Genomic DNA, 24,731 nt, shown 5'->3' on the forward strand with positions numbered 1-24,731 from the left:
ATCAGTATTGCTTCGTTCAGTTACGTGCTGGTTCAACTCTGGCAGTTCAAGCTCCAACAGTTCAAGCTCCAGCAGTTCAAGCTGGCAGTTCCAGCTCTAGCAGTTCAGGCTCATGCAGTTCATGCTCTAGCAGTTCAGCTCTAGCATTTCCAGCTCTAGCAGTTCCATCTCCCAACTAGTTCAAGCTCCTTGGTTCAGCACCATAGCCACCAGTTCTAGCAGCTTCGGCTCCTAGCAGTTCAGCTCTAGCCGTTCAGCTCCAACAGTTCAGCTCTAGCAGTTCAGAACAAGCAGTTCCAGCTCTAGCAGTTCAAGCTCTAGCAGTTCAAGCCGTGGTTCAAGCTCCAGCAGTTCAGCTCAACGGTTCAGCTCTAGCAGTTGCAGCTCTAGCAGTTCAGTTCTCTCAGTTCAGCTCTCCCGGTTTCAACTCTAGCAGTTCAGCTCTGCAATTCCAGCTCTTGCAGTTCAGCCTCTCAGTTCAAGCTCTCCGGTTCCAGCTCTAGCAATTCCAGCTCTAAGTTCCACCTCTACATCTCCACCTCTAACAGTTCACGCTTTGGCAGTTCAGCTCTAGCAGTTCAAGCTCTAACAGTTCAAGCTCAGCAGTTCAAGCTCCAGCAGTTCTGGCTCTACCAGTTCCCAGCTCCAGCAGTTCAGCTCTAGCAGTTCCACCTCTAGCGTTTCTAGCTCTAGCAGTTCAAGCTGTACAGTTCAGCTCTAACAGTTCCAGCTCAAGTAGTTCAAGCCTTATCAAAACAAAACCTAGCCGTTCAAGATCTAGCAGTTCAAGCTCTAGCAGTTCAAGCTCTTTCAGTTCAAGCTCTAGCAGCTCCAGCTCTAGCAGTTCAGCTCTAGCAGTTCAAGCTCTAGCAGTTCAAGCTCTAGCAGTTCAAGCTCACACAAACTCCCGTTCAGCTCACAAGTAGTTCCAGCTCATGCAGTTCAAGCTCTATCAGTTCAAGCTCTAGCAGTTCCAGCTCTAGCAGTTCCAGCTCCTAGCAACCCACCAAGCTCTAGCAGTTCCAAGCTCTAGCAGTTCAAGCTCACTCAGTTCCAGCTCTAGTAGTTCCAGCTCAAGCAGTTCAACCTCTAGCAGTTCAAGCTCCAGAAGTTCCAGCTCCACCACTCAAGCTCTAGCTGTTCCAACTGTAGCAGCTCAAGCTCTAGCAGTTCTAACTCTAGCAGTTCAAGCTCAACAGTTCAAGCTCCAGCAGTTCAAGCTCCAGCAGTTCAAGCTCCAGCAGTTTAGCCAAGTGCTCAGCTATGGCAGTTCAAGCTCTGGCATCTCCAGCTCCCGCTGCTCAGCTCTTACAGTTCAATCTCCAGGTTCCAGCTCTACAGTTCCAGCTCCTAGCAGTTCAGCTCTAGCAGTTCAAGCTCTAGCTGCTCAAGCTTTAGTAGTTCAGCTCTAGCCGGTTCCAGCTCTGCTTGGTTCAGCTCAAGCAGTTCAAGCTCTAGCAGTTCCCTCTAGCGTTTCCAGCTCTAGCAGTTCAAGCTCTAGCAGTTCAAGCTCTAGCAGTTCAAGCTCAAACAGGTTAGCTCTAGCAGCTCAAGCCCTTAACAGTTCAAGCTCAGCAGTTCAAGCTCTAGCAGTTCAAGCTATAGCAATTCCAGCTCTAGCAGTTCAAGCTCTAGCAGTTCAAGCTCTAGCAGTTCAAACTGCAGCAGTTCAGCTCTAGCAGTTCCAGCTCTCCTGGTTCAGCTCTAGCAGGTCCACCTCTAGCAGTTCAGCTCTAGCACTTCAAGCTCCAGCAGTTCGCTCTAGCAGTTCAAGCTCAAGTAGTTCAAGCTCCAGCAGTTCAGCTCTAGCTGTTCCAGCTCTGCAGTTCCAGCTCTAGCAAGTTCAAGCTCTAGCAGTTCAAGCTCACTCAGTTCCTGCTCTGGTGGTTGGCTCAAGCAGTTCAAGCTCTAACCGTTCAACCTCTGCAGTTCCAGCTCTACCTGCTCCCAAGCTGTGGCTGTTCCACCTCAACAGCTAGCTCTAGCAGTTCCAGCTCTAGCAGTTCAAGCTCCCAGCAGTTCAGCTCCAGCAGTTCAAGCTCCAAGCAGTTCCAGCTCTAGCAGTTCAAGCTCATGCAGTTCATGCTCTAAGTTTCCAGCTCTAGCAGTTCCAGCTCTAGCAGTTCAAGCTCTCTCAAGTTCAGCTCTCCCGGTTTCCTTTAGCAGTTCAGCTCTACAGTTCCATCTCCTCAGTTCAGCTCCAGCAGTTCCTCTACTCCACCAGTTCTGGCAGCTTCAGCTCTGCTGAGTTCAAGCTCTAGGGGTTAAGCTCTTTCGGTTACAGCTCTAGCAGTTCCAGCTCCTAGCAGTTCAAGCTCTAGCAGTTCAAGCTCCTGGCAGTTCCAAGCTCTAGCAGTTCAAGCTCAGCAGTTCAAGCTCACTCAGTTCCAGCTCTAGTAGTTTCAGCTCATGCAGTTCAAGCTCTATCAGTTCAAGCTCTAGCAGTTCCAGCTCATAGCAGTTCCAGCTCTAGCAGTACAAGGTCTACCAGTTCAAGCTCTAGCAGTTCAGCTCACTCAGTTCCAGCTCTAGTGGTTCCAGCTCAAGCAGTTCAACCTCCTAGCAGTTCAAGCTCTGAAGTTCCAGCTCTACCTGCTCATGCTCTAGCTGTTCCAGCTGTGGCAGCTCAAGCTCTAGCAGTCCTAACTCCAGCAGTTCAAGCTCCAGCAGTTCAAGCTCCAGCAGTTCAAGCTCCAGCAGTTCAAGCTCTAAGTGCTCAAGCTATGGCAGTTCAATCTCTAGCATCTCCAGCTCTGGCTGCTCAAGCTCTAGCAGTTCAATCTCCAGGAGTTCCAGCTCTAGCAGTTCCAGCTCTAGCAGTTCAAGCTCTAGCAGTTCAAGCTCTAGCTGCTCAAGCTTTAGTAGTTTCACTAGCGGTTCCAGCTCTAGCAGTTCCTGTTCTAGCAGTTCCTCTAGCAGTTCCAGCTCTAGCAGATCCAGCTCTAGCAGTTCAAGCTTTAGCAGTTCCAGCTCTAGCAGCTCAGCTCTAGCAGTTCAAGCTCAAACAATTCAAGCTCTAGCAGTTCAAGCTCTAGCAGTTCAAGCTCTAGCAGTTCAAGCTCCAGCAGTTCCAGCTCCTAGCAGTTCAAGCTCTAGCAGTTTCCAGCTAGTGTTAGCTCTAGCAGTTCAAGCTCCAGCAGTTCAAGCTCCAACAGTTCCAGCTCTAGCAGTTCCATCTCTAGCAGTTCCAGCTCTAGCAGTTCAAGCTCTAGCAGTTCAAGCCCTAGCAGTTCAAGCTCTAGTAGTTCCAGCTCTAGCAGTTCAAGCTCTATCAGTTCAAGCTCTCCCGGTTCCAGCTCTAGCAGTTCCAGCTCTAGCAGTTCAAGTTCTTGCAGTTCAAGCTCCAGCAGTTCAAGCTTTGGCAGTTCCACCTCTAGCAGCTCAGCTCTATCAGTTCAAGCTCAAGCAGTTCAGCTCTAGCATATCAAGCTCATGCAGTTCATGCTCTAGCAGTTCCAATCTAGCAGTTTCCATCTCAAGTAGTTCAAGCTCCGGCACTTCCAGCTCTAGCAGTTCCAGCTCTTGCAGCTACAGCTCTAGCAGTTCAAGCTCTAGCAGTTCAAGCTGCCCCAGTTCAGCTCTAGCAGTTCCAGCTCTCCCGGTTCCAGCTCTAGCAGCTCCAGCTCTAGCAGTTCAAGCTCTAGCAGTTCAAGCTCCAGCAGTTCCAGCTCTAGCAGTTCAAGCTCAAGTAGTTCTGGCTCCAGCAGTTCCAGCTCTAGCAGTTGCAGCTCTACCAGTTCCAGCTCTAGCAGTTCAAGCTCTCTCAGTTCAAGCTCTCCGGTTCCAAATCTAGCAGTTCCAACTCTAGCAGTTCAAGCTCTTCCAGTTCAAGCTCCAGCAGTTCAAGCTCTCTCAGTTCAAGCTCTTCCGGTTCCAGCTCTAGCAGTTCTAGCTCTAACAGTTCCAGTAGTAGTTCAAGCTCTCTCAGTTCAAGCTCGGTCCCAGCTCTAGCAGTTCCAGCTCAGTTCAAGCTCTCTCAGTTCAAGCTCTCCCGGTTCCAACTCTAGCAGTTCCACCTCAAGTTCCACCTCTAGCAGTTCCACCTCTAACAGTTCACATTGGCAGTTCCAGCTCTAGCAGTTCAAGCTCTAGCAGTTCAAGCTCTAGCAGTTCAAGCTCCAGCAGTTCCAGCTCTAGCAGTTCCAGCTCTAGCAGTTCCAGCTCAAGCAGTTCAAGCTCTAGCAGTTCCACCTCTAGCGTTTCCAGCTCTAGCAGTTCAAGCTCTAGCAGTTCAAGCTCTAGCAGTTCAAGCTCAAGTAGTTCAAGCTCTAGCAGCTCAAGCTCTAGCAGTTCAAGCTCTAGCAGTTCAAGCTCTGCAGTTCAAGCTATAGTAGATCAGCTCTAGCAGTTCAAGCTCTAGCAGTTCAAGCTCTGGCAGTTCAACTCACTCAGTTCCAGCTCTAGCAGTTCAAGCTCAAGCAGTTCAAGCTTTAGCTACTCAAGCTGTACCACTTCCAGCTCTAGCATTTCAAGCTCAAGCAGTTCCAGCTCTACCTGCTCAAGCTCTAGCAGTTCCAGCTCTAGCAGTTCAATCTGTAGCAGTTCCAGCTCTAGCCGATCAAGCTCTAGCAGTTCAATCTCCAGCAGTTCAAGCTCTAGCAGTTCCAGCTCTAGCAGTTCAAGCTCTCTCAGTTCAAGCTCTCCCGGTTCCAGCTCTAGCAGTTCCAGCTCTAGCAGTTCAAGCTCTTGCAGTTCAAGCTCCAGCAGTTCAAGCTCTCAGTTCAAGCTCTCCCGGTTCCAACTCTAGTAGTTCCAGCTCATGCAGTTCAAGCTCTAGCAGTTCAAGCTCTAGCAGGTTCCAGCTCTAGCAGTTCCAGCTCTAGCAGTACAAGCTCTAGCAGTTCAAACTCTAGCAGTTCAAGCTCACTCAGTTCCAGCTCTAGTAGTTCCAGCTCAAGCAGTTCAACCTCTAGCAGTTCAAGCTCTAGCAGTTCAAGCTCTAGCAGTTCAAGCTCAGTAGTTCAAGCTCTAGCAGCTCAAGCTCTAGCAGTTCAAGCTCTAGCAGTTCAAGCTCTAGCAGTTCAAGCTATAGTAGTTCCAGCTCTGAGTTCAAGCTCTAGCAGTTCAAGCTCAAGCAGTTCAAGCTCACTCGGTTCCAGCTCTAGCAGTTCAAGCTCAAACGTTCAAACTTTAGCTACTCAAGCTGTACCACTTCCAGCTCTAGCATTTCAAGCTCAAGCAGTTCCAGCTCTACTGCTCCAGTAGCAGTTCAGCTCTAGCAGTTCAATCTGTAGCAGTTCCAGCTCTAGCCGATCAGCTCTAGCAGTTCAATCTCCAGCAGTTCAAGCTCTAGCAGTTCCAGCTCTAGCAGTTCAAGCTCTCTCAGTTCAAGCTCTCCCGGTTCCAGCTCTACAGTTCCAGCTCTAGCAGTTCAAGCTCTTGCAGTTCAAGCTCCAGCAGTTCAAGCTCTCTAGTTCAAGCTCTCCCGGTTCCAGCTCTAGTAGTTCCAGCTCATGCAGTTCAACTCTAGCAGTTAGCTCTAGCAGTTCCAGCTCTAGCAGTTCCAGCTCTAGCAGTACAAGCTCTAGCAGTTCAAATTCTAGCAGTTCAAGCTCACTCAGTTCCAGCTCTAGTAGTTCCAGCTCAAGCAGTTCAACCTCTAGCAGTTCAAGCTCTAGCAGTTCAAGCTCTAGCAGTTCAAGCTCAAGTAGTTCAAGCTCTAGCAGCTCAAGCTCCCAGTTCAAGCTCTAGCAGTTCAAGCTCTAGTTCAAGCTATAGTAGTTCCAGCTCTAGCAGTTCAAGCTCTAGCAGTTCAAGCTCTAGCAGTTCAAGCTCACTCAGTTCAGCTCTAGCAGTTCAAGCTCAAGCAGTTCAAGCTTTAGCTACTCAAGCTGTACCACTTCAGCTCTAGCATTTCAAGCTCAAGCAGTTTCAGCTCTACCTGCTCAGGCTCATTCCAGCTCTAGCAGTTCAATCTGTAGCAGTTCAGCTCTAGCCGATCAAGCAGCAGTTCAATCTCCAGCAGTTCAAGCTCTAGCAGTTCCAGCTCTAGCAGTTCAAGCTCTCTCAGTTCAAGCTCTCCCGGTTCCAGCTCTGCAGTTCCAGCTCTAGCAGTTCAAGCTCTTGCAGTTCAAGCTCCAGCAGTTCAAGCTCTCTCAGTTCCAAGCTCTCCCGGTTCCAGCTCTAGTAGTTCCAGCTCATGCAGTTCAGCTCCAGCAGTTCAAGCTCTAGCAGTTCAGCTCTAGCAGTTCCAGCTCTAGCAGTACAAGCTCTAGCAGTTCAAACTCTAGCAGTTTAAGCTCACTCAGTTCCAGCTCTGTGGTTCCAGCTCAAGCAGTTCAACCTCACAGTTCAAGCTCTAGCAGTTCCAGCTCTACCTGCTCAAGCTCTAGCTGTTCAGATGTAGCAGCTCAAGCTCTAGCAGTTTCAGCTCTAGCAGTTCAAGCTCATGTGGTTCATGCTCTAGCAGTTCAGCTCTAGCAGTTCCATCTCCAAGTAGTTCAAGCTCGCACTTCCAGCTCTAGCAGTTCAGCTCTAGCAGCTACAGCTCTAGCAGTTCAAGCTCTAGCAGTTCAAGCTGCAGCAGTTCCAGCTCTAGCAGTTCGCTCTCCCTGTTTCGCTCTGCAGCTCACCTCTGAGTTCAAGCTTTACTTCAGCTCAGCAGTTCCAGCTCTAGCAGTTTCAGCTCAAGTAGTTCAAGCTCCAGCAGTTCCAGCTCTGAGTTGCAGCTCTAGCAGTTCCAGCTCTAGCAGTTCAAGCTCTCTCAGTTCAAGCTCTCCCGGTTCCAGCTCCTGCAGTTCCAGCTCTTGCAGTTCAAGCTCTTCCAGTTCAAGCTCCATCAGTTCGCTCTCTCAGTTCAAGCTCCGGTTCCTGCTCTAGCAGTTCTAGCTCTAGTAGTTCAAACTCTCTCAGTTCCAAGCTCTCCCGGTCCCAGCTCTGCAGTTCCAGCTCTAGCAGTTCAAGCTCTAGCAGTTCAAGCTCTAGCAGTTCAAGCTCCAGCAGTTCCAGCTCTAGCAGTTCCAGCTCTAGCAGTTCCAGTTCAACCAGTTCAAGCTCTAGCAGTTCCACCTCTAGCGTTTCCAGCTCTAGCAGTTCAAGCTCTAGCAGTTCAAGCTCAAGTAGCTCAAGCTCTAGCAGTTCAAGCTCTAGCAGTTCTAGCTCTAGCAGTTCAAGCTCTAGCAGTTCCAGCTCTAGCAGTTCAAGCTCTAGCAGTTCAAGCCCTAGCAGTTCAAGTTCACTCAGTTCCAGCTCTAGCAGTTCAAGCTCAAGCAGTTCAAGCTTTAGCTACTCAAGCTGTACCACTTCCAGCTCTAGCTTTTCAAGCTCAAGCAGTTCCAGCTCTAGCTGCTCAAGCTCTAGCAGTTCCAGCTCTAGCAGTTCAATCTGTAGCAGTTCCAGCTCTAGCCGATCAAGCTCTAGCAGTTCAATCTCCAGCAGTTCAAGCTCTAGCAGTTCCAGCTGTAGCAGTTCAATCTGTAGCAGTTCCAGCTCTAGCTGCTCAAGCTCTAGCAGTTCCAGCTCTAGCAGTTCAAGCTCTATTAATTCAAGCTCCAGCAGTTCCAGCTCTAGCTGTTCAAGCTCTAGCAGCTCAAGCTCTAGCAGCTCAAGCTCCAGCAGATCCAGCTCTAGCAGATCCAGCTCTAGCTGTTCAAGCTCTAGCAGTTCAAGCTCCAGCAGTCCCTGCTCTAGCAGCTCAAGATCGAGCAGTTCCAGTTCTTGCAGTTTAAGCTCTAGCAGTTCCAGCTCTTGTAGTTCCAGCTCTAGCAGTTCAAGCTCTATCAGTTCAAGCTCTGGCAGTTCAAGTTCAAGCAGGTCAACCTCTAACAGTTCAAGCTCTATAAGTTCCAGCTCTATCAGTTCCAGCTCTAGTAGTACAAGCTCTAGCAATTCGAGCTCTAGTAGTTCAAGCTCTAGTAGTTCAAGCTATAGCAGTTCAAGCTCTAGCAGTTCAAGCTCAATTAGTTCAAACACTAGTAGTTCAAGCTCAAGTAGTTCAAGCTCTAGCAACGCAAGTAAGTACTGTAACTCAATACCTTTTTATATTCATGTTTCACATGTAACGTAAGTATCGAAGTGTCATATTTAGACTTATCGTGTATCTGGAAATTTTTTTATCCATGATTGTTTTTTTTTTAGTTTGATATATGCAAAGCTTGGAAATCAGAATATATAGCCGCTGTATAATAAACTGCAATTTGGTAGGATAATGGAAAAACTCGTAATGTGAACTTGAGGAATAATTGTGTTTACTGTAAGTTTTATTTATTGTTTACAAACATTTTTCAACTTTCGCCGAAATATGTTTTCATGTTTGTCAGTATTTCATTCTGTTTTTAATTTGCAGGGAAGGTACGATCAGAAGATATAATTTGTGGGTGTTATGTTTTGGAATATCTGTCACACACACACACACACACACACACACACACACACACACACACACACACACACACACACACACACACCATTTCGTCAGTATAGTATGAATATTTGTGATACCCTTTCTCCATTTAGTACCTCTATATTATATCAGTTTCCCTTCTCTCTATTCCCAGCAGACTATAACATGTGGTACAGTACTTCAAAACATATATTAGAAAAAAACATAACAATTTGAAGGTTCAGTACACTGCTTTACCTACTGTTTACTGGTTCTTCTTAGTCTTGATATTTTTTTTCTGGTTCGTGAGCATGATGAGGTGATTTATGCTCGTAGCTTGAGTCAATTATGTAAAATGAACCAGACACAAATACATAAATGAATATAATATTTATTAAGTGTTAAACATAAACACTAGCGCTATGTATTTTTTTAACCTAACTTGTATAACATCAGTTTTTAATTGTCTTATTTTCATACTATAACTAGATCGAGAAACGACGAGTACTCCCACCACTACTACGACGACCACTCCCACCACTATTACGACGACCACTCCCACCACTACGTCGACTACGACTACCACTCCTACCACTACTACGACGACCACTCCCACCACTACTACGACCACTCCACGACGACCACTCCCACCACTACTACGACGACCACTCCCACCACTACGACTACGACTACCACTCCTACCACTACTACGACGACCACTCCTACCACTACTACGACCCACTACCACTACGTCACTACGACTACCACTCCCACTACTACTACCACTACGACGACCACCCACCACTACCGACACTCCCACCACTACTACTCACCACTACATCAACTGACTACCACTCCCACCACTCCATCACGACTACCACTCCCACCACTACATCAACTTGACGACCACTCCCACCACCACGACCACTCCCACCATCAACTATGACTACCACTCCCACCACTACATCAACTATGACGACCACTCCCACGACTACATCAACTACGACGACCACTCCCACTACTACTACGACGACCACTCCCACCACTACGACGACCACTCACCACTACGTCACCTACCTACCACTCCCTCCACATCAACTACCACTCCCACCACAACTATGACGACCACTCCCACCACTACATCAACTACGACGACCACTCCCACCACTACATCAACTACTTACCACTCCACCACTACATCAACTACAACGACCACTCCCACCACTACTACGACTGCACTACCACCACTACCACTCACCACTACGACGACCATTCCCACCACTACTACGACGACCACTCCCACCACTACTACGACGACCACTCCCACCACTACTACGACCACTCCACCACTACATCAACTATGACTACCACTCCACCACTCCGTCACGACTACCACTCCCACCACTACATCAACTACAACGACCACTCCCACCACTACTACGACTACCACCACTCCCACCACTACATCAACTACAACGACCACTCCACCACTACTACGACGACCACTCCCTCACTACATCAACTATGACGACCACTCCCACCACTACTACGACGACCACTCCCACCACTACTACGACGACCACTCCCACCACTACTACGACGACCACTCCCACCACTACGTCAACTACGACTACCACTCCCACCACTACTACGACGACCACTCCCACACTACCGACTACCACTCCACCACTACATCAACTACAACGACCACTCCCTCCACTACATCAACTATGACGACCACTCCCACCACTACTACGACGACCACTCCCACCACTACTACGACGACCACTCCCACCACTACGTCAACTACGACTACCACTCCCACCACTACTACGACGACCACTCCCACCACTACATCAACTACAACGACCACTCCCACCACTACTACGACGACCACTCCTTCCACTACGTCAACTACGACTACCACTTCCCCCACTACTACGACGACCACTTCCACCACTACATCAAGTACGACTACTACAAGCACAACGGCTAGTACGACCACAACCGCAACTTCTAATCCCCCATCCGGAGGTAAGTATGTTTTTATTTAAATGTGATATCTAACGAACACAGAAAGCAACTTAAAAAAATGCATGGGTTACCCTAACAATCTGAAGGCTTAGATGGTCTCTCGCGAAAATCTGTCATAATGATATTAGTGTCTCTTTTAGTCAGTCCGGTGCTGCTGTGTTGTACCTGGCCAAGGTCTCTCCAGAACACTCTACTTGAAGACATATCTTATGATTCCTCCACAAATAAAATCGATTATCTTGCAAATCCATGATTACCATTACTTTCAAAGTAATGTAATCGATTACATTAAAAACTGTAATCATTATTCCAACGATTCTCAATTATGTAAAGAAAATATATGTAATAATCTTCCACGATTCTGGGAGTTAAAAATTGCACGAGTGATACGTAGGAACTAAGTAGATACAATCATTTCCTCGAGCCTAAAACATTAAGTGACTGTATTAACGCTTTCTGGTCTCCCTTTATCTCCGCAGGCGATAGTATATGCGCGGAGGTGATCCTGACGCATGCACAACCCTTAAAAACGGTTATGTCTCCCAACTACCCTGACTACTACCCTGATAATTACCACTGCGAGTTCAACATCACGGTAAGACTTCGCAAGATCACTCTTCTGGTTGGACGTTGATTAATTTATAGTACAGTAAATGCCGTGCAAAGTGGCTGATTTTCCTGGATAAGTTTCATCTTAACATTGGTGACAATTACCAAATAAAGAGAGAATCTCTTTTTAAGATTAACGGTACATTTGAAAACTGAAATAATTCGAGGAGCTGGTAGTTTTTCATGATTTCACTTGCACTCTCTTTCAGGCACCATTGGGCAGGAAAGTAGACATCTACTTCGACGTCTTTAAGGTTGAATACTCATCCAAATGCGTCAAGGACTACTTCCAAATTGTCGGAATTGAGAAGTACTACGGCATTAAGTGAGTAACAGTTTTTGCACTAAACAAAGGGATATATTAGGCTCACATTGCATGGAACTGGAACCGTCTGAGATTTTCGATTCCTGATAGGACGAATAGGTTATCGGATAGGCCAGTTTTCCCAGAACATCGACTGGGGTTCAATCTTAAGTGATCTATCTATATAACATAACCAGCTTGTCCACAATTGTTCATGGTAAGATGAAAACCTTCCCATGCGTTCTTACAATGTTCTAATGTGAATATCCCTGAACTATTCAACAGAGGATTTTCTAAATTCATTTATTCATCTGGTAGTTTGTCTCACTTCAAGTTTCTCTTATTTTATTTACTCACTCTTGACTGGTTCTTCCTGTAACTTGTTTCGTTGTACTATAAATGTTCAGAGCCTTACTATAACGCCTCTTTTGATTTTAAGATCTCACTCATCCGTTTCTTTATCTTCATGTTATGACGACAACACATCTTACAGAGCGTCTTTGAGCGATTTCTTTATTATTTTCATGTCGATGTAGCATTTGTCGCAGCACGAACTGATCATACAAATTTTGTCTGATTTTTTTTTTTCAGGAATATGTATTTTAGATTTTCAAAGACACTCCAGATAGAATTAGAGAAAGAAGAAAGGAAAGTGTATGTGTCCAGAATATGTAAATGTTCCACTAATGAACATTACTCTCTTACAGGATATGCGGTCATAAGATCCCAAAACTGAAATTACTGTCCAAGAAGAATTACCTGACAGTCACCTACCACTCCGATGGAGGAGGCAAGAAGCTAAAGGGCTTCAAGATCTTTGCCACAGGTATGATACAAATTCATTTATATATGTTTTTACTAAGAAATGGTGGGTTTGGGCAGGTCTTATTTTGTGCTTCACACTGTAGTCATTTGTGTGATTTTGTATATTGTTTTTTATTTAAAGGCACAAAAGAATACAACATGATTGGTTAAGATTAATGGCATTTGTTGTTTTTTGGTGATTATATGTCCACTTATAAGTTGGAATAATAAATTAGTTTTATGCTGAATTTATTCCAGTGAATAGTTGAAAAACTGACATTCAGTGACCAGACAATTTTATTGAAAGCATAATTTTAATTTCTACTCATATTAGACTTTTCTATAAAACAACATTGTAGTGACTTTCATTATATTCTTAGTAATATGAATTTGTCTTTCAGCCATCTTTTATCATTAAAGAAAATATCCTAACCTGAATATTGTTTTCATGATGCACTCGTGGTTCCCTAAACCAATCATACCATACAGTATATAGAAAATAGCTTTACCATAATTAATATCGCTATTTAATTATACATTACAGCTGTAAAGGATACTAGTGCTTAACAACACCACCGACGACGATCAACCCTCCACCACCGACGACGATCAACCCTCCACCACCGACGACGATCAACCCTCCACCACCGACGACGATCAACCCTCCACCACCGACGACGATCAATCCTTCGCAGCCTGACTGACCAGACACGAATACGAGTATCTCTCCAACACCAAGAATCTTTCATTGGATTGTTCTGTGGACCCGGTTATCCACTATCTGATGATGGCCGACTAACTTGTTCAGTGATCAAGAGACTTGGAGGAGAAGAAGACCCGGAGAACAAGCAACACGGAAAAAACAGAGCATTCGGAACCATGACAACAGGGGCACACAACAACAGGGGGACACAGCAACAGAGGGACACAACAACAGAAGGGCACAGCAACAGGGGGACACAACTGCAGAAGGACATAGCAGCTGGAATGTCAATAATAAGAAGGACCTAGACAAGGGGATCCATTATAACAAGGCACCATTATAACGAGGGGGCCATGATTAGAGGGGACCATTATAAGGGCCATGATTAGGGAAGGGGCCATGATTAGGAGGGGACCATTATAACGAAGGGCCATGATTAGGAGGGACCATTATAACGAAGGGGCCATGATTAGAGGGGACCATTATAATATGATTGAGGGACCATTATAACGAGGGCCATGATTAGAGGGACCATTATAACGAAGGGGCCATGATTGACCATTATAACGGGGCCATGATTAGAGGGACCATTATAACGAAGGGGCCACCATTATAACGAGGGGCCAGAGGGGACCATTATAACGAAGGGGCCATGATTAGGAGGGGACCATTATAACGAAGGGGCCATGATTAGAGGGGACCATTATAACGAGGGGCCATGATTGGGAGGGACCATTATAACGAGGGGGCCATGATTGGGAGGGGACCATTATAACGAGGGGGCCATGATTAGGAGGGGACCATTATAACGAAGGGGCCATGATTAGAAGGGGACCATTATAACGAGGGGGCCATGATTGGGAGGGGACCATTATAACGAGGGGGCCATGATTAGGAGGGGACCATTATAACGAAGGGGCCATGATTAGAAGGGGACCATTATAACGAGGGGGCCATGATTGGGAGGGGACCATTATAACGAAGGGGCCAAGATTAGGAGGGGACCATTATAACGAAGGGGCCAAGATTAGGAGGGGACCATTATAACGAAGGAGCCATGATTAGGAAGAGACCATTATAACGAAGGGGCCATGATTAGAAAGGGACCATTATAACGAAGGGGTAATGATTAAAAGGGGATCATTGTCAAGAAGGGGCCATGATTAGGAGGGACCATTATAACAAAGGGGCCATGATTAGGAAGGGACCATTATAGGTATGGGTCTCTGGGTATTAGTGGGATCAAGAGGTGAAATAGCCTAAGTTCTGAACCACATAAGGGACTACTCAGGAGGCCAGCGCTCCCTGTTTTAAGGTGACTATACAGAAGAAACTCGTGCAGCAAATAGTTTCTCTACCTCACACAAATAAACTAGATGGTATTGTATGAATAAGATAGCCGCCCAACACAAACAAGCAAAAATAAAAAAAAAACATACTCTTGCTTGTCCACACACACACACACACACACATACCATATATACACACACACGTGAGTTTCTCGTACAACGCTACATTCACATACACATGCATTAACAAACACACATACACATACATTGACACACACAAACACACATAGTGACACACACACACTCACATACACACACACATACACACACACACACACACACACACACACACACACACAGCGATGTTGTTTCCATTTTTGCTTGATTTGACTTAAGGGTTTCTAATTAGCCAGTAGCTATTCATTGGACATCACGTAAAAACACTTCACTGACATACGCTTGTGTCTCAACATCCCATCTGTCAACCTATCAACATGACTACGTAAACAATAATTCCTAAGAGAAGTGTATTGGGCCAAAAAACTAACTTCGTAACACGGGGAAACAGAATGATTTTTCTTAGATTCTTGAATTGTGTGAGGTGTAAGACAAGGATAACAAGTAACTAAATCTAAAACATCAACTGGGAATAAATTATAATTATACAGTACTTAGTGTCACTCGGTGGAGTCGGTACATCAGATATTGAGAGGAAGTAATACGTATGAACTCCTAAAGAACAGTAAATAGTCATTTCTACCACTAAGTATTTCAAATGTAATATTACGTGAGTGGTAGAGGTGAGGGGAGGGAGGAGGTTACCGTATAAATAAGATAAAGAAGTTTCCTGCGTTATTCTATATATGTATATACAGTATATTTTTTATTAAAAATTTCTAGTGCTTTCGTAGGTACAGTACCTTTGATTTGCTATGTTCTATATCTTAAATGAACACACACACACACACACACACACACACATATAATATATATATATATATATATATATATATATATATATATATATATATATATATATATATATATTTTATATATATATATATATATATATATATATATATATATATATATATATATATATATATATATATATATATATATATATATATATATATATATATATATATATATATATATATATATATAATAAGCATTTTTGCTGCAGTATTATGTTGAAATATCCCAATAATTGTATAGAAATGTGGAATTTTCACATCAAATTCATCAAGAATTAGCGGGCGACATTGAACATACAAGCAGCACCACAGTATAAAAGGGCTGCATGAAAAAAGGTACCGTACGTAACGTGTGGAAGGAAAAGACAAAATAAATCTTATCTTGCTGATAATTCCTCAAGCAGGGAGTTTCTTCTTGAGACACTTAAGTGGTCAACATATATGCCAGGAAGATCTGCAAACAAGTTGACTTGTATTTTTGTAATTGAAAGGTCGCTATATATATATATATATATAATCAAAGATGTGCACATTGTTATCATTATAAACGTAATAAAAGATGGGGGTAGCTACACTGATGACTTTAACTTTCCTCTTTTAACGGGGTCACATTTCAGAGCTTCTCACTATGAGCGCATAAAACTGGTTGGAGAAGCTTGGTGTAAGAAGTGTCGGTGTGTTGTACCTACCATCCTCGCCCTCGCGTACACACACACACACTCTCTCTCTCTCTCTCTCTCTCATAAGAACATAAGAACATAAGAATGGAGGAAACTGCAGCGGGCCTATTGGCCCATACTGGGCAGTCCCATTTAAACCCGACCCCTATCGTTCATATATCCATCCAACCTGTGTTTGAAGCTATCTAGTGTATTCGAGTTAATGATGATGTTTGGTAGCTTGTTCCATTGATCCACTACTCTATTTCCAAACCAATGTTTACCTATTTCGCACCTAAATCTAAATTTGTCTAATTTAAATTATTACGAGTTCGCTGCTGGTTGGATAGTTTGAGTACCTTTGTAATGGCACCTTTGTTATGTCATCTTTGTTTAGCCCTGACTTCCATTTATAAACCTCGATCATATCGCCTCTCACTCTACGTCTCTCTCTGTACTCAAGGTTCCTAATGCCCGGAATTAGTTTTGACATTCTCCTCAGGATTCTTTCTCGGGATTCTATATCCATTCTGTAGTATGGTGACCAAAATTGAACTGCATAATCCAAGTGAGGTCTCACAAGCGCAAGATATAGTTCTAGGATGACCTCGCTAGTCTCTTAACTAACACTCCTTTGTATGAACTCAAGTACTTTGTTAGCCTTGTTTCGAGCAAATACACATTGTTTACTTGGTTTAAGATTCCTACTTATCATTACTCCTAAATCTTTCTCACAGTCGGATTTCTCTAGAACATCTCTCTCTCTCTCTCTCTCTCTCTCTCTGTGTGTGTGTAACACACAAGAGGCCGAAGGTGACTATCAACAAGCTTCCAGTACTGTAACTCGACACGTTTAGGAAGAGACACTTGTTCGCTATCGTCTCACCAAACTCCCACCTAACACACTCCTCCCAATCTTGATACCTGGGATTATTATTATATATTTTTTTTAATCTGGGAAAATCTCAAGGAAAAAGTATCCAGGACTTATTAGCCACCTTATCAAGGTCAGATGGACACTGACCTTGAGAACATCCTGGGTCATAGGTCACGCCATCTGAATCGTTAGCTAATAAAGAAGAAGTGTCAATATATTAAAATTTATCCCATTCTTCGTGTTACTATGGATTATATATATATTGCACTGCACAAAGCAATATCTAAAACGATATAATACTTTTTTATGTAATAATCGAAAGAAAAACGATAAAGAAATTATTATACAGGAAGACATTGAACGTAAATAGGCTAAAAAAGATATTACCTTCAGTTATCCATGGCAAAGATTCATCTAAGTCTTTGCGTTTAAAAGTACAAATGTTTCTCGCGGGATTAAAATACTATAAAACCCAACATTCCGACTTGCTTTTAAAATGTGAAAATAGTGGCCATTGCCTATCTCTGGTCATTTACCTATGGACTTCGAAACATTTGGTCCATTTTGAAATTCAGTTACGATCTCTTCTCTTACAAAATAGTAAAGGCAACACCGTCGACAGTGAATGAGTAAAATAAACCCAAAATACTGTACCTTCGGAAACCAATGGAAATAGGGTGACTCAGAGATGCATTAAGAACTAAGTAAGGCGGAGTAGGATATGAAACAGGATGAAGCGGCCTGTGACTTATCAAAAAACCAGCGAAGAATTTTTTTTTTACAGGGCAGTGGAAAACCAGCGTCCAAAAATATTCAAGAAAACATGACTTTAACTGTGTGTTCCTCATGCTAGGACAGTTTCGATACTACATTGTCTAAATATGGTAGTCGACCAAATATTTCGTAAGATAATAAATGTATAGACTTCACTCATGCACCATCAACTTCTTTCGATAAATATAAAACTCATTAAGCTTGACTGAAATGTCGTAGAGGAATGTTAGGACCAGCTTATGAGATACGGAGGAATATCTGATATGAAACTGATCTATTAAGTCTAAAATACAATAGCTGCATTATACTTCCACAACTGACGATTCTATAATGCACTAAAATTACGAGAGAATTTTGTTGCCTCATGAACGTTTTCTACTAAACTAGGCGCCGGAGACTAGAATTAACTGATTAGCATAAAGTTGTATATATAAACTTAATTAGCAATTTTTATCTTAATAATACAGGATACTCATAATTACAATGATTACAAGTGAAATAACATAAATACCAACTGGCAAAAACACAAGAATTCACTAATTTTTTTATTAATAACTAAAAATCATAAGCAAATAAAGTATGCAGTTACACTTTATATAATAAGGAGCAAAAAAAAAAATCCCATTGAAAGGGAAAATTAATTCACTGACAGCACAGTACAAATCTGATATTTAAATTCCCATCATTGGACATGAGGAAATACTTAGTTCAGGATTCATTTCTTTCTGACATTAGACTGTGGATTATTATAGGAAGGGACTGTCAGAACGGGCCAGCTAATATCTTGTGAGCTGGCCTTCTTCAACAAGCCAAACGACTCACATGATTGTTGCCCCAATTACGGTAGTTGAAGTCTACGAATTTGGCGGGACAAGGATCAAATGACAACCCCAACTCTTCACACCTTGAGACCCTCCCATATAAGGAAAACCGGCTAATCTAACAGCCAGTCTGTACCAGAATTTCGTGTGGAACCCTTACAGGAGTCACTTGTGAACTTGTGTGATGTGGACCTGAGCAGCCAACCGAGTATTGACTGACATCTCCAAAGAATCTTAAGTATTCGTATCATTACTTCTAGTCTGGTATCACCCTAATTATATGTCTGGCCTTACTTGTGGCGTTGTGTTGTGTTGTGGTGTGTTGTGTTTAATGTTGAGCTTTGACCCCAGTTCTACAGTGTGTCGGGTGTTATTCCTACGTCCCTGTCTCGCTTACTGCTCTTTCTATTTACCGAGTTAAGATGTTAAGTTGATAATCATTCCTAGTTTATTGTAGGTTTAGTTCATGATAATTCCTTGTTTGTTGTTAAAAGTTAAATTCATGATAAGTAATTAAAGTTTGTCTTCTCTCTTGAGTTAACCTCTCGGTGTTTTGATAATTTTACTACAGTACTCTGCTGCCATGATAATCTAACCTAATCTGAATCAGTGGCCCATCTAAATTAATTGGTAATCATAAGCCTATTGCTCAACTGAGAACATTTCGGAATAAGTCAACAGAACTTGTTAGGTTTTATATGCTATGATTTGGGGGTATTTTTTACTCTATATATTTATATCAACCCTTAGAGTCTACGAACCTCACTTCATATTTACTTCACAAATGACTCCAGGCCATAACAGGATGATCCACTGAACCATTGAATTGAACAAAGTCGACAAAAGTAAAAGTAACATAATTCTGTAACTCCATACAACAGTGTTTTCTATCCGTAGTTCACTAAAACGTATCTTTAATAGACTTATGCTGCACATTTTCTCTTACTCGTATTTAATTTCATAACCAGAGAAAATGAATATTGCACAGGGGTCACTTCCCTAATGTCAGAAGTCTCCACCAAAATCACTTAATAATTATATAAGTCTAATTTCAGTGGCCGGATAGTTAAAAATATTTACATTGTTGTATCGTTTGAGAGGGAAACGTCATCGAATTAAAGTGTCTTAGAATTGCCTAAAATATCGGAAAAACATGGAAAATTTCACGCTTGGGAACTAAGTGTTGTTTTTTGTTTTCCTTTGTGGTTATTCGCATATATATTTTGGGTGAAACTTGCTGTATTTTCACTTACACCGTTTATTATTAGTATTGTATTAGTATTATTATACTTCTGCTAATGCTACCACTGCATCGTCATCCTACTCCTCCCACAGTCAGCAGTTCGTGATCACTAACTTCCTTCCTCTTTTACTTTTCCATTGTTTTGTTTTTGTTTTTCTCCTCGTTTCTCTCCTCGCCCTGGTTCTTCCTCTCCATAACAGGAAGTTAAGGAATTATAAGAGAAATAATCTACGATAATACAGGAGTGAAAAGAATCCTCGCCTTGTTCCTCTCTTCTTCTTCCTCCCCACCATTATGCGAATTCAGAGGCTTTCTTTAAAGCAACTTCGGGAAGTAGCAAAAACTTGTCAAGTTTCCCTCGGTGGCTAAAAACTGGTTGCCCCAAATTCCTGAGCGGAGGCTACGCGACCTCCCGGACTCCTTGGTTCACTAACACACCTAACGCTATACTGGTTCAGTATCAACTGTAACTCTTATCATCCGTTCAAGGTTTAGCTGTAAGGAGGGACTGGGAAATGGGTCTTATGGTCGAGTGTTGACAATAAAAAAAAAATACGTTCACAGTTCACACGAAGGTTAAGTCAAGGCCACGGGAACATAAGAGTCCACGTTGCCATATAATCCAGAGAATGCTATTAAATTTATACGAGACGGTCTACGGTCTGGGGGAAGGTATAGTTACGTCAAGAGGATATTACTTGTATATACCAAGTTGTTCTTGTAATAGTAAAGAGGTTAGCTTTATCTGTTTATTTGTTAATTGAAACATACACCCACAGTAATTCAAACATACACACACACAGAGTAACATATACACACTGTTCTGTTGACAGACGTGTTTGGAAAGCGAAGTCGTATAAGGAACATCAAATACCGGTGTGAATGAACTTCATCCTCACTAGTTGACATCTACACAGTATCTTTGTTCCATCTGAACTTGACCTTACTGAAGCAACCTAGCTGTCAGACCATAAACGAGATGCCGGTATGTACTGTACACTCAAATAAATAAACCGATGTATTAAAACGGTTTAAGTAGCACGATAATCCGTATTATATCTGAAGAAAAATACTAAATGACTGAGCAAGCCGACTTAAATTACATATCTAAATTGAAATAAATAGTGGGATCCAGATACTAAACACTTACGCTTTGTTTAATAAAAGAGCAAAGGAGTTTCACCAATAAAGCAATGTACTTCACGTACTACCTGTGATCTTTATACAGTACCTGTGTTAGCATGAAGACGAAATGATTTAACCTAACGTAGAGTCAGGCAGGTCATAGTAGCGTAGTCTATCTTATCATCAGGAGATAAGGACATATTTTATTCTAACAATACCCAAACTGAATGAGTCCAGACAGAATACTGATGCTTAAGGTAAAAATCCAAACACACATATATCGTACTTCGTGTGGATGATAATGCATTTTATTTAGAATTAATTTTGATTGGTAACTTCTATATCTCAGCTTGAATATTTACGAAATTATGAACAACTAACCAGAGATTTATTTTTAGTTTAAAGTCACTTGTTACGATTCAAAATCAGGATGTATCTACGTTTAAAAATGAGAGAGAGAACAACCAGGGTAAAGATACAAGCAGAAATGTCTCAGAGGTCAACATTTATGCACCAGAGGGACTACATACTCGAACGAATAAATTGTCTCTAGCCGCTCTCACTCCCACATTATCTTAGGAATGTCGAATCCAGTACACCGAGAGAGAATTAGTTGGAAAGAGAGAAAGGTAGATGGAAAGAGAGAGAGAGAGAGAGAGAGAGAGAGAGAGAGAGAGAGAGAGAGAGAGACTATGACGTTAAACATCCGGGTCACGCCGTGCCCAACAGCCGAGGCGAATTACAAGTCCCTATTGAAGACCTAAACAAAACGACAATGGTACGAACAACAACCGAGAATGTCGATGAAAGGTCGCGCGGCTAATGTGATATGTGGACAATGAGCCTCGTTTTTATTTTTTTTTATTTGTTGAATTCTTCTGGTACAGTTATAAAACTACTGTATTAGGACTATAAACATAAAACTGCAAAGATGTGGATACGGGACAAGCATCCTACTGAGAGACCGCGGGAGAAAGATGCAGTGTATTCGATGACCCTCAACTTTGTAGCGTTTTTTTTTTAATCTCATGTGATATTTATGTGTCAGCTGTAATATAAGAAACGACAATAGTGCCGGTACTGCTGTCACAGTTACTGAATGAGAAATTACCGAAGTTCGAATAGGGACCTTCAATACTCCTTTCTTATTTACAAGAACGTTGTTGTGGATCCCATGCAAACATTTTCGGTAATTTTATTTTGTTTTGTTATTTAATTTCTCACTTTACCAGCTTACTACCCATTCGGGTGGTTGGTGCATCCTTTGTTACTTTATTATAAACTTCATAACACCCTTCTCACATGTGCCCAGGCCATTATCATCAGAAATGTTATGACAAATTCGCGAAACTGTTGGCTACATTATAATTGGCAACAGAGTTAATCAAAAGTGCTTACAACAATGTTCCTAATATTATTGCGTTGGTGTATACTGTACATGTCTGTATTCATCGTTGTTGCAAACACTGTTAGTAGCTTTTGTCCTGAATGTTTACAACAATATTCTTAACACTGTTACGTTGGTGTGGACATGACTCTCAACACTGATGATAACACAGTCGTCATCACATTTTCCAAACAATGCTTGCGTTAGGTATGGGCACCACCCCAGTTGCGGCTTTGGTTTTCATGGTTCGTGTCGTCTGTTGTTTATAATTTAGAGCACCGTGGCGTCAAAGAAAACGGGATCATTATTGGGAAAGTTATCAAACAATCAGTACTCGGCTCACGTCCTCTCCTTAGCTGCAAGCTGGTGGTACACCAATATTTGTTATCATTTATTGGCAGATACTGCATGATTTATTATTCAATACTGTTTACTGTAATAGTAGATGATGTAAGCTACAGTAGATCGTTTTACAAGACGTTGTGTGCTGTATGCCTTGACGAAATAAGTCTTAATATTAGTATAATAACTTTTTTCCTGCATCTCCAGAATCATTAGCGTTTATCCTTATATAGTTCACAATGGAAGACTGCTACTGTATGGAGAGAAAGGGGGAGAGGTGGATCGGTGTAAATTATTGAAATAAAAAAGGAGACTGAGAAGCAGAAAGAATGAAGAATTGGAAGGTGAAGAAGAGAAAGATGCATGTAAGAGAGCGTAGAAGAAATTAGAGAGAACAGAAAGAGAAAAGAACGTCAATCAATAAAAAAAAAGCAGCAGCAGCACCCTCAGCAACAAAACCAATTAACAGCACCGTGAACACTTGCAATAACAACAAACTCCAGTGAGATGAAACTGATCTCCTCATCTCCCTACAGAGATAGTGCTAAAGGGGGATCTTCATATAGAGCGTCAACGAATAAGTACATACAGGCACTGAAAAAACTATCTGCTCTTGTGGGTGATCGATGAATTTCAGAATGAACACTACTGCGTCTCTTGTTGTCTCGGTAGAGTTGTCAAAATCCTTCGTCCGTTGTGTCATATTTCCCCAACACAGTTTTGTATTGATATTTTTTTGAGTGACTGTACACTTAACTGACTCTTTGTTCTCGAGTCCCACTGCGGAAATGCTTACTGAATTACGTAATTAAATCCATTACCAACAGCAAATAACAGCAGTACAGGTTTGTTTGTGTGTGTGTGTGTGTGTGTGTGTGTGTGTGTGTGTGTGTGTGTTTGTCGCCTAGGTGTCACACTCACACCTAGGAGATAACATCACAGAATATATCACACTGGGATGGCCTTCCAAACCTGTCGTTGTTTTTGTGTGATGAACTTTCTCTCGGTGAGTCATGACGGAGGAAGTCGAGTTCATCGCCTCTTTAAACACAATTTTTTCATTCCATTTTCAACATATTCTTAAAATGCTTAAAAATAAATCATAAGACGATGAAAGTTCTCTCGACTTTCATTATTTATTTTATTTAATATTTTAATGAATAAACAGTTTCATATATTTATTAACTCTATTTTACTTATTTAGTCATTTATTTATTCATTAAGGGGTTATTTTTTGTTTATTCATTTCCTCACTCGCTTCTTTGTTGATGATTCGATTCACTTACGATTACTTTTTCCTGCACTATATAAATCTTTTACCAAGTCATAATTTATGGTCATTTAGTTTAAGTTTATCTATAATGTTCCTTCAGTAAATTTTAAATTAGTGTTATGCAAAATATTTGTTACCCGAGAAGCAGAATCTCAAAACGTTGACGCTTTTCCTGACCAATGAACGATATCCCTCAATGTACTACAATTGAGATAAATATAAGTAATTGCAGTATTTTTCATTAATCTTTACAGTCACAAATAATATAACAGACAGGAAAAACCGGTGTTAATATTGATGTCATATTATTTCATTATCTATCAACAACAAAGATCTTTAAGGGCTTATTCTAGATAGGAAATACACTGGTTAACAATTAATATTCACGAGAAATAATACATCTCTTGTGCAATGAATCACAACGGTACGTCAGAATGGCTCCTGTAGATGCTTTCTGGGGTCACCTTTGCCCAATATTATATTGTATTATTTTTTTAAACGTTTATTTTAAGGGGTTTGTTTTTTATAAAGGATTTTTTCGTGGGATATGTTATTTTTCTCCTTTTTAGATGACCTTTTCAGAAAAAAATGACTATTTTTCTATACACTTTTATTTTACCTTTTTTCTACACACTTTCAATCGATTTTTCTAGTATATTTCTCTTATAAAACGTGTTTCTAGGGAAGATTTTTTCTTAGAGGTTCGTTTTTTTAAGGGGAAGCGGTTTATTTTACAGTACAGTATATCGAGAATATATTTTGTTTTTATAGGGGGGGGGGGCGTACATTACTATTAAGATTTCACCTAAATCCATAAACGACTCCTTGTCGCAAAAAAAAATCCCCCCCCGCTAATTACTGTTAATAAATAACCAAGCTGTACTGGAAGCCATGAACAACTGGGATTGAATTCTACTTATTTCGAATAACCATGTATATTTGGGATGAATATAGTGGCAGGGAGGTGTATGACAGGTAGGCTCCTTGTGTTGTGCTCTGGTGTTGGTGCTTCCCGTTGTAAATCGCACTATGCACACTCGCCTCGCTGGTGTAGGGTTAAAGACACCGTAACAGACTCTTAATTCAAGAGCTATTTTACCGTGTTTGACTAATCAAGTTTCGTTACTTCTAACATGAATTATAATATTTGCAGCAATCATAAATATTTCAATTATGTTTAGTTACCAACT

The 24,731-nt window shown here is 42.0% G+C and overlaps 2 protein-coding genes across 2 annotated transcripts in view; both read left to right on the forward strand.

Annotated features, from left to right (window-relative positions):
* LOC121853826 (serine-rich adhesin for platelets-like) overlaps window positions 1–4,911 on the forward strand; it is a gene marked incomplete at its 3' end in the record, with an annotated part of 21,447 nt that extends 16,536 nt beyond the window's left edge. The window contains 8 exon segments of the mRNA XM_042348201.1: window positions 207–227; window positions 434–651; window positions 1,976–2,152; window positions 2,983–3,037; window positions 3,107–3,408; window positions 3,589–3,781; window positions 3,784–3,953; window positions 4,864–4,911. Coding sequence (XP_042204135.1) covers window positions 207–227; window positions 434–651; window positions 1,976–2,152; window positions 2,983–3,037; window positions 3,107–3,408; window positions 3,589–3,781; window positions 3,784–3,953; window positions 4,864–4,911 — 1,184 coding nt within the window.
* Window positions 4,912–9,918: 5,007 nt separating this feature from the next.
* LOC121853827 (cell wall protein DAN4-like) lies at window positions 9,919–13,144 on the forward strand (the record flags this gene model as incomplete). Its single annotated transcript, XM_042348203.1, has 5 exons — window positions 9,919–10,354; window positions 10,834–10,949; window positions 11,173–11,288; window positions 11,975–12,093; window positions 12,616–13,144. Coding segments are annotated over 5 exons (810 nt in total), but the record flags the coding sequence as incomplete, so codon positions are not given.
* Window positions 13,145–24,731: the final 11,587 nt, after the last annotated feature.

The sequence above is a fragment of the Homarus americanus genome, unplaced genomic scaffold, assembly GCF_018991925.1.
Source record: "Homarus americanus isolate GMGI-L3 unplaced genomic scaffold, GMGI_Hamer_2.0 scaffold18703, whole genome shotgun sequence".
Classification (NCBI taxonomy): domain Eukaryota; kingdom Metazoa; phylum Arthropoda; class Malacostraca; order Decapoda; family Nephropidae; genus Homarus; species Homarus americanus.